The sequence below is a fragment of the Fusarium odoratissimum genome, assembly GCF_000260195.1.
Source record: "Fusarium odoratissimum NRRL 54006 unplaced genomic scaffold supercont1.136, whole genome shotgun sequence".
Lineage (NCBI taxonomy): Eukaryota > Fungi > Ascomycota > Sordariomycetes > Hypocreales > Nectriaceae > Fusarium > Fusarium odoratissimum.
In genome coordinates, this window is record NW_022158826.1 from 1 (window position 1) to 9,730 (window position 9,730).

At 42.3% G+C, this 9,730-nt stretch overlaps 3 protein-coding genes across 3 annotated transcripts; all 3 read left to right on the plus strand.

Annotated features, from left to right (window-relative positions):
- The first annotated feature begins 173 nt into the window (after positions 1-173).
- FOIG_16723 (uncharacterized protein) lies at positions 174-583 on the plus strand. The gene has a single exon (XM_031218198.1). It carries the CDS (start codon positions 325-327, stop codon positions 484-486), a length of 162 nt encoding a protein of 53 aa, XP_031052086.1. The 5' UTR covers positions 174-324; the 3' UTR covers positions 487-583.
- Positions 584-5,347: 4,764 nt separating this feature from the next.
- On the plus strand, positions 5,348-7,311 carry FOIG_16724 (uncharacterized protein; the record flags this gene model as incomplete). Its single annotated transcript, XM_031218199.1, has 3 exons — positions 5,348-5,528; positions 5,579-6,257; positions 6,318-7,311. The coding sequence occupies 3 exons, from the start codon at positions 5,348-5,350 to the stop codon at positions 7,309-7,311; spliced, it is 1,854 nt and encodes a 617-aa protein (XP_031052087.1).
- A 743-nt stretch (positions 7,312-8,054) lies between these two features.
- Positions 8,055-9,230, plus strand: FOIG_16725 (uncharacterized protein; the record flags this gene model as incomplete). The annotated part of the gene is made up of 1 exon (XM_031218200.1): positions 8,055-9,230. The coding sequence occupies one exon, from the start codon at positions 8,055-8,057 to the stop codon at positions 9,228-9,230; it is 1,176 nt and encodes a 391-aa protein (XP_031052088.1).
- Between the last annotated feature and the right edge of the window lie 500 nt (positions 9,231-9,730).

Consider the following 9,730-nt stretch of genomic DNA (forward strand, 5'->3'; position numbering starts at 1 on the left):
GATACTTGCAAGGGAGCTAGCAGAAGGTGGATTGCAAGGCATAATGCTGTTAATAGGGCCTTTGTAAAAGCCCTAGGCAGCCGGCCTGACCTCGAGGTCGAGATTGAACCCCTAGCCCAGCAAGACTCCTCCCTCCGGGCTGACTTTGCAGTCACTATTGGAAATAGCCGCTACTTCTATGATATCCAAATCGTAGCTATCTCCAAGGACTCTGCAAAGGAGGACCCCTATAGCACCTTGAAGGAAGCTGCTAGTGAGAAAAGGCGGAAATATCAGTCTCTGGGAGCCTTCTTCCACCCTCTTATCTTCTCAGCAGGCGGCCTTATGGATCAGGAGACCTCACAGACCTACAAGAAGCTCCAAGAGCTCTTAGGTCCCTTTGCAGCCTCACAGCTAGACTCGACTATTGGCCTTACCTTGACCAAGACTAGGGCTATCTCAGCTGCCTCTATAGCTCGAGATCTACCTAGGAGAACGCACTCCTAGATACCGACCTATCTTTCTTTCTAACCTATCTTCCTTCTTAATCTATCTCTTTTCCCTATTTTTCCTTTACCTCTATCTCTCTTCTATCTCTATCTCTTTCTAATCTTTATATCTTTCTTATCTCTATCTCTTTCTTATTTCTTATTTCTATCCCTTTCCTATTTCTATCTCTTTCTTATTTCTATCCCTTTCCTATCTCTATCTCTTTCCTATTTATATCTTACCTATATTCCTATCTATCCTTCTTATATTTATATCTCTTTTATCTCTTTTTATCTCTTTATCTCTTTTCCTTATTATCTTCTTATTCTTCTTTTTATCTCCTTTATTTATCTCTTTTTTATAATCTTTATAAATCCATATATAAATAGCACCTGAGCAAGATAGCTTTCCATAGCCTAATATAACCCTATCCCAACCCTAACCGCCCGGGTGGTCGGCGTTGTGGTGTATGCGGCAAGGCCGGGCATAATGCAAGGACCTGTCGGATAGTGATTGAGACCCCAGGAGAAGAGTATAGCGAGTAGTTTTAATTGATTAGATGGTTTATGGCGGTTTTAAAGTGATTTAAAGTCAAGAGGTTGAGATTTTTGTGACACTCGCTTATCTGTGACACCCGCTTATCAACCACGTTATCACTTATTTATATTAAGCTTATAAAGTATACTGTTTAGTAAAACAAGGTATAAAGACAATTAAATTTAATACTACATATTTAATAATTAAGTTTATTTACTTCTTTATTTATTATAGGCGTTATAGATCAAATATACTTTAATACAGCAGTAGTTGGGCGCAGTCTATTGAGTTCTAGCCTTAGCCACAAGGACCAGTTAAGAATTCAGATCAGGTTAGGCACAGAATGAGACCGAATAACAGACCATTTGTTACGGTTCTGGCGATTGCGTCGGCTGACACCCCAGAGGAGGAAATATTTATTAAGGATTGTCTAGGTGGAGTTGTTAATGTCAACGACCTTCCTCTATCCTCCAGCTGGGTCCGTTGAAAATGAATAACGACCACATATATCCTCTAAGTGAACAATATAAGGAAGAGGATTCAATACAGAGATGTGCATCGGCGATAGCTCATTATGCAATAACTCTGAAATGGGTGACAGAGGTCCATATATCCTTTCGGCTAAACAAATCTCAGCCCATGATATCTTAGTTATGAGGCCTAGTTAACTTAGTTTCGAAACGCTTCACCCGCTCCCCAACGCTTGCTGAAGCCTCCCGTATGGTGCTCTATCAAGGCTGACGATTTGTGGCTGGTAGGCGCCTTGATTTATCTACAGTACCAGTGATCTAGACCTTGAGGGGGAGGCATGCATCACACATGTTGCTGCCACCCATGATTTTGGACCCTTGTGAAAAAGTAAGACAGAAGTCAGCTGCAGCAATGTGGCGTGAACTTAGGCATTGTGGCTAGCAAACGGACTTCCAGCTGGCGCCCACTATTAGACGCCAAATCAAGCATGGGAGGATCATAGGCAACGGCACGGTGATCAGACATATGCTACAAAGCTGACAATTTTGGGTACTTACAGTTTATTCTCCACGATAATATGCTCTTTGTCAAGTTTAGGGCGGGGGCTCTGCGATACATGAATCTACCTTTTAAGCAGATATTTTGTCCGAATTTGGCCATTCAATTGGCCTGTAAGCAGCTTTTCGCCGAGAAACGCAAGTGTTTTAGGTATCCAAAAAATCAACAGGCTTAAAGTCGCAAGAGCCGCTTGTACAAGTACACAGTTCTCCTATTTCCGCAATAGCACTATGCGGGGTACGCTCAGACTTTTGAAGAGTGTTCTGAAAGGGGCAGTTCTTCATACATACAACTGTATAAACTTCAGGGTAAGAAAGAGGCGTGAAGTGCGAGCCAAGACGGTGCCGTCCCGGCTCGGAAGTTTCCCCGAATGCGATCGACGATCCTGAACATAGCCCGATCGATTCAGCGTGCAAGCAAACGACTACGCAGACAATGCTGGGAAATTTTCGAAGAAGGTTGATGCTGCGCTCCCATACATTCACACTCGGTTGATCTATAGTAGCTTATCACAGAGAGAAGCTAGCATGCTAGCACAAATTAGGATAGGTATGGCCAGACTAAATGAGTACCTCTTTCGGATTAGCGTAGCATCATCACATCAATGCGACAACGCCGGCTCTTTCGTGGCGTCTACCTCATACCCGGGCATAACAAGCCCCAACTTTGCGGTACCAGTTAATATAGTTGTTGCAATAACTCATGTTTTCTTGCATATAACGGCATCTCGTATATTTACCAGCATTCTCAACTCTCGAAGGAAGACACTGAGGTAGTATCCGGGTCATAGCGCATCTCCGCACGTATTCACGACCTTGAAACGTTTATCATCAATTGCTATGTTCTACAAGCAGGCGTCCGTTAAAAAGTTGTAATCCAGGACTGATAAGAAACCTATGATGGTAGTTGCTTGCGTAGTGTCCACCTATCCATCCGGCCGACCCTTTCAGCAGGATTCTTTGTTCAGCTCTTCTCATGTTGCTCTTGCGCATGTGAAACCACGCAGCAAGTGGCGTTGCGCCACCAGGACGCTTGCATAGTTTCTCAGGAAGATTTTGCCCGGCTATAGCTTGGAGGCCTCCTTCATCTATTGGTCTTCACAATTGCTTCGATGATAGAAAGATCTAAAGTCAAGATAAATTAGACAAAAGTACATAGGGTGAGGCACTGTAATATATTTAATTATATGCATCGGGAATCAAAGCGAAAGAAACCATGGGGCCAAGAGAGTCCAGGTATCGCCCGATCATCTTTCTTGGCACTTATTATGAGGGTTAGAATTGGTCTTCCGAAAGAGGCTTGGTACCTTGTCGCGGGGTGGTGCAATGCTACCAAATGCCAGAACAGGCCATATAAAGTTTTGATTGGCATTTATTTATCCTTTTGCACGGGAAGTTGTCAAACACATGCGACAATCTTTTAGCCCTCCAAGATATTAACAATGTCAGGGTACTCCATTTCTTTTACTAAGTTAGACTTATCCGGCGCTGTACATGCCTTCATTATCCTACCTGGGCATCGGCTCCTGGATAACCAGTCGTGCTATTGGTTTTGAATGCATAAGCACTACATTTTTTGCTCTAGCTTTAAGTCTGCTAACGGTGGTAAGAAGTCTGCGCAAGTGTTACTGCACGTCAGGTGGCTTTATGCCTCAGCTATGCGATGTGTCGAAGTCTCCGTGCTTACGCTAGGAAACGGGCTTTTGTGGCTGCAGCCGGTCAAGCTGACCTTCTGCCAGAGTCTGCATTGAAATCGAACACGGCAATGGATCGAGGTTGTTTTCTCTTTCTTCCAATAGCCCCGGAAATTGCCCAAACTTACTGAACAACTTTGTGTTAGCTAATTAATAATCGCCATGTAACACATAACGTACATGATAAGCGAAACCAACGGATAAGCGAAACCAACAGCATACTGTGCAGCAAAAAATAGCTTACCCTATAATATTTTATAATTTGAATAAAATAGCTAAAATTTTAGAAAAATTATTTTTTAAATTAGTATAGTTAATTATACTTAGAAGTATTTTTTATGGAATTTTAATTAATTTGATTTATATAGAAAACCTTGAAATATAGTGTATTTTACAGTGTAAATAGACTTTAAAGTTTATAGCTATATAAGAGTTTTTTAAAAATCCAAAAAAATCAATATAGCTTAATTTAAGACTTATTTATAAGCTATTAAATTCTTAGCTATTTTAAGCTTAATTGGAATTTTTAAGAATTATTTAAAAAACTATCTTTAAGGTGAAAAGTGGTCTGTTGGTTTCGCTTATCATGTACGTTATACAATAAGCGGACCAGACAGCATACTGTGCGGCTAAAAATAGCATACCCTATAGTGCTTATAGCCTGGAATAAAATAATCAGAAGAGAAAATAGCACCGCCATACACAAAGCAACTCGTTGTTATTTATAATAAAACAAGATAGAAAGCTTTATTATAACTAATACTTGTAATGCAGCAGGAGGTTTTTTTCTCTAGAGGTGTGTCTTAACTTATCTCCATAAAGCGGGCTGATCTGCTTATAATAACTCAATACTAATATCATTTGCGGGGTAGAGTATATTAGCTTATAATTAAGGAAATACATAGGAAGTAATAATTATCTATTTAATTCTCCTTGCTTCTATATTATAATTATCCTTTTATATTATTAAGCTTCTTTTAAATTGTTTACTTATATTTATTAGTGTATTATAAGTACTAATAAATACCTAATAGCTTTATACTTTTATTATTATATAATTAAATATCCACTACTAAGTCGTATGTAATTAGTTTATAATAAGGGTCTTTTATAGCTGTAGCCAGTTAAGTAAGCTGCTTTAGGGGTTTTAATAGAATTTCTATTAAAACCGAAAATGGCTATAGACTAAGACTATTGTCTATTTCCTCAAAGAAGGAGTAAACCCTATTACCACTTCAATGGCCCTAACACTCACTATACGGCAAATCCAAAATTCAAGTGTGTCTACTAATAGACGCCACCATACCAAGCATGGGGATTATAAGCAACAGTGCGACGATCAGACATACGCCACAAAGTCTATCAACCTCAATCCCTCTAGGAATACTACGTATCTCTATCTATTCTAGGTAAGACAGTGGTAGCACAGGTTGCAACTAATCCTACGATTCATATTATTTATACCCCACTCTTTGGCGACAAGATTAACATTAGATATTTTACTTTCATCTCTTGAAAGTACAAAGCTAAATGCCGTCAAAAGCATATCTCTACCTTTTATCTTATATGACACAGCAATCTCTCAAGAGACAATCGCCTATTACTTCATATCATAATACTATGAATCTGCCTTCGATATCCCTCCTCCTTCTGTGGTGCTTTTTAGGCTTGTCTACTGCACAGAACGATCCAATCAAAGATTTCTGCCGGAGATGGGGCCACCAGACGGCTGTAGTTGATCGAAAGCTGTATATTGATGGGGGTTTAATTAACTTCCAGCCATCAGCAGAAAATGCAAGCTGTAGGTACTTGTCCCTTGCTATAAATACGCCCGTATTAACTTAACTGCAGACACAAATCTTACATATAATGACCTTAGTTCGGTATCGGAGCATGGAATGCCACCATTCTATACCAACCTTTCGAAGAGCAATAGTATACCGAGCGTGCATGGCGGCATCCTGTGGGAGGACTCTGTGAATAAGCGGCTATACCTGTACGGCGGCGAATACTACAGAAAACCCCCTCCACCCTTCAGATTATACAGCTATGATATTCTCTACAACACCTGGAAGTCACTTCGTCGTCCCCCAGAAGAAATTAAAGCGGCTAGCTATGGAGCTGGCGTCTCAATTCCTGAAAGGGGAGAGGCATACTACTACGGTGGATGGCTAAGTAATGCATCCGTTAAAGGATGGAAAGGTCCACCGAGGGCCTCCAATGGATTAATAACATATTATATGGATATTAATCACCTCCAGAACCTTGAGGGACCAGACCATATTGGTAGAGCAGAAGGGGTAATGGTCTATATCCCAATCGGAGATCTTGGGGTACTAGTCTACTTTGGTGGTAGTAAGGACCTATATGGAAATGGAACCTTAACACCACAGCCCTTGAATGAAATCTTCTTGTTTGATATCGCGAACCAGATATGGTACACCCAGAAGACTTCCGGCAGCACTCCCCAGAACAGGAGGCGCTTCTGCGGCGGCGTGACCTGGGATAAAGATCGGTCTAGCTATAATATGTAAGCCCCTATGCGAGGATGCTTTCAAACATCCAACAAACTCGGCTGACTCTCCTCCAGCTATATCTATGGTGGCGCAGGCTTCCCTCCAGACACTATAGGCTACGACGATCTATATATCCTTACTCTCCCAACTTTCCAGTGGATACGGGGCCCCTACCTATCCTACAATAATGGCACTGGAACCTATCCCAAAAGTATGATGAGTTGCAATGTGGTCGATAATGCACAGATGCTCGTTATTGGTGGCACCTACTTGAATGCCACTGAAGACATATGCGATGTCCCTATCATCCAAGGAGTACACAATATTGACTTAGGCAAACAAAACCAGGACAACGTCATCTGGGCGGAGTATAATCCCGACTTAACTACCTATGTCGTACCCACTGATATCCTAAAGGCTGTGGTGGATTATGACGGTAGCGGAACGACTAAGACGGTGCCAGTCAGCGGATTTGACACTTTAGATGTGGCCGTCATAATGAAACGCACGGCGCGGTCGGTATCAAGAGCCGCGACGCGTCCAACTGACAGCACTGCCACCGCGACGCGCCCAGCTGGTAACAATACCCCAGCGTCTAAGCCTCCAATACACTCAAGCATACGATCACCATATCTAAGTGCAGGGAGTATAGCAGGCATTGCGGTAGGCTGTATCATGGTTCTAGTCCTCGCGCTGGTGGGATGTTTCTTTCTTACCTACCGCCGAAAGAAATACTATAACCATAATCAGGAGGCGACAGAGCCATCAATCCCTGCTGAGCTGGCGAGTGAGACTAGGCTGCCCTACAGAGATTGGAGGATAAGTCTCATTGGGAGTAAGTTCCGGAGCGTTAGCTCTCGGGATGCACCTGTTGAGCTGGCATGTGAGAGGGAGCAAGATCATGGACGCCAGAGCATTGCTCCCATAAGCGGCACAATTGAGAGTGGCTCTGGGGACGCACCTGTTGAGCTGGCATGTGAAAGGGAGCCAAAGCATGGAAGTGAGAGTATTGACCCTACCAGCAGTAGAACTAAGAGTGGCTCAGAGGCTGCCGCTGGTAATAACTAAAAAGATATCTTCTAGGATTTATCCAAAATACGGAGTCTATTACTATTTTATTAGATTATGTTTTCTAGTGTAATGGTTGTGGGTTTCAAACAGGGGAACTAGTCCATACTAGGTTTATGCTTGCAGATTGCATAGGGCATTATACTAAGTAAGTTAGTTATTATATCTCTTAATAATTAAGTAATATATATTAAGCTTATTAACATAAAGAAGTCGTATTAATACTTAGTAAGCTAAGTTCTATAAAAGTACTAATACATATTATTTATATATTAAAGATACTTATATAACTTAGTAAAGAATAAAAGTAATCTAAGGGTTAGATTTATAGGGATTAGTGGTAATTTATGGTAATCTATCTTAGATTATAGTAATCTAAGTAATCTAATAGAAGGGGATTATTATTAGAAGAAGTAGTCCTATTCCTGTATTCTCTTTGCAGTCTACCCAACCGATGTTGTTAGAATTTATCGCTTGCAGGGATCATTCTTCTCCTAATGAAAAATTTTAAATTATATACAGTTAGATAGGGACAACTTACAAAATGGGTAAAGTCTGGTAAATAGGTTACTATACTATATAAGAAATAAAACTCTAAATTGCACGAGTTAAACGCGTGCCCGCGTCGCGTGGTCAGTTATATGCTAACCTTGGAAAAGCCCTGACTCTAACCTTCAGTTCCTATCCATGCATATATACACATCACACACTGATAAATGTAAGTTAAACGAAGACAGGATACGATGGAGTCGCTCGATCTTATATACTTTCACTCCGCTTTTCGCATACCTATATGCAAGTCGTGCAAATCCGTATTCGCAACTTCCATCCGCAGCCATATCCGCACGTTCCACAAGGAGCTGGCCCTTTCGAAACAAGACCTTAAGAAGTACGAGGAATCCTTTCAGGGCCTATCTCCCATCTGTGACCGCAACGTTATCCGGAATCTACAGCCCAGCTCGCAAGACCCAGCAATCTCTCACCTCCCCCTTCATCTTGATAATATCCTGTGCCTCTGCTGCGGGGACCAGAAGCGACCGTATGTATGCCACTCTGAAACGCATATGCGAGAGCATCTTCAACTGGTCCATGATCGACAATCCCATCGCCGTGGCCAGCGTTATGAGAACGGCATCCTTGAAGCCTGGCAGAAGGAAGGAGTCGCGTGCGCACCAGTCGCTTGCCAGACGCTTTCCAAATCTTCGAGCAATAGACGTTATTTCCCAGTTCTAGCACCAGAATTAGAGCCCACATCGGTATCAGAGCCCACATTATCAGAGATCTCGCACGCGCCAGCCTCAACAGTGGACGGCTCCGGCGAACTGGACGCTGGAGCTTCCTCGGCATACTTGCAATCTTCCATCCCGCTAGAAACGCTCATAGAAGAGAAGCTCACCCAGGCTGCTCATCTAGCCGCGACCCCAGCTCAGCATACGCAAGATCAGTTGCAGCGTGAAGTCAGCCCCACATCAGAGCAATACAGGTGGATTCAGTTCACAGAATGGGGTCGGTATCTGGCGGAATATCCACTAGGAGCCGCCGCCCGTTTACATGATCTTCCATCGGGGGAGAGCTGGAATGGTAGTGATATGAGTGGGGACAGCCACCACGGCAATGAGCATAAGAGGCAGCGCCAAAGTGAATACGTTCTACAGCATCTTCTTACTGCACTGAAGCGTCTCGTGGAACGAGCAAGAAAAACCATGTCTGACGGCAGATTTAACGTCTTCGACCAGCATCGTCTCAACTCCTTCCTTCCACGCCGGACCTCAGGGAGGCCATTCTTCTACAAGCTTCAGGATAACACGTATAAGGAATATGCCAGAGTAGCACAGAAGCTCATTTGTTTCGTGTATCGAAGAGCATGGGCGGGGACTGGCCCAAGTCTACATCATTATCGAACTTCCCACTTTCAGTAAAAGAGGAAACCCTTATCAGTATCTAAGGCTGTGATTGGCTAGAGAGAGGGACTAAGATTGCAGTGAGGTAGAAAGCCTCTTTCAGTCCAAGCAGAGACCCCCTGTGGGGCTAGGGGAAGTACCGGCGGCAGTGAAAGAGGATTTCCTTGAAATAGGCGAGGGTAATTAGCAAGAAAAGACAGCCAGCAGCAGAAAAAGAAAGTTCAATAGGAGAGGAGATTTTTCTAAGAGAGAGATACCTAAGAAATAATAAAAGAAAATAGGAAAATAGCTAGGAAAAGTAAAAAATAAAAAGGGATAAAAAGAGATAAAAGATAAGAATAAAGAGATATGCTATATAAAGCAATAGAGCTAGCTGGCTAAAAACCCTTTATATTACCGATTAGTTTAGGCAGTTTCTAAAGCTCTTAGGGGAAAGAGAAAATAAATTTAGTCTATTAACGTTTTCTGTTTTAATGCAAACCCTGCCGAAGGCTTAAAAGCAGTCAGCTTAACCGGCT

Excerpts from the sequence above, each read along its gene's own strand:
- FOIG_16723 (XM_031218198.1), top strand. The coding sequence starts at position 325 with ATGGATCAGGAGACCTCACAGACCTACAAGAAGCTCCAAGAGCTCTTA.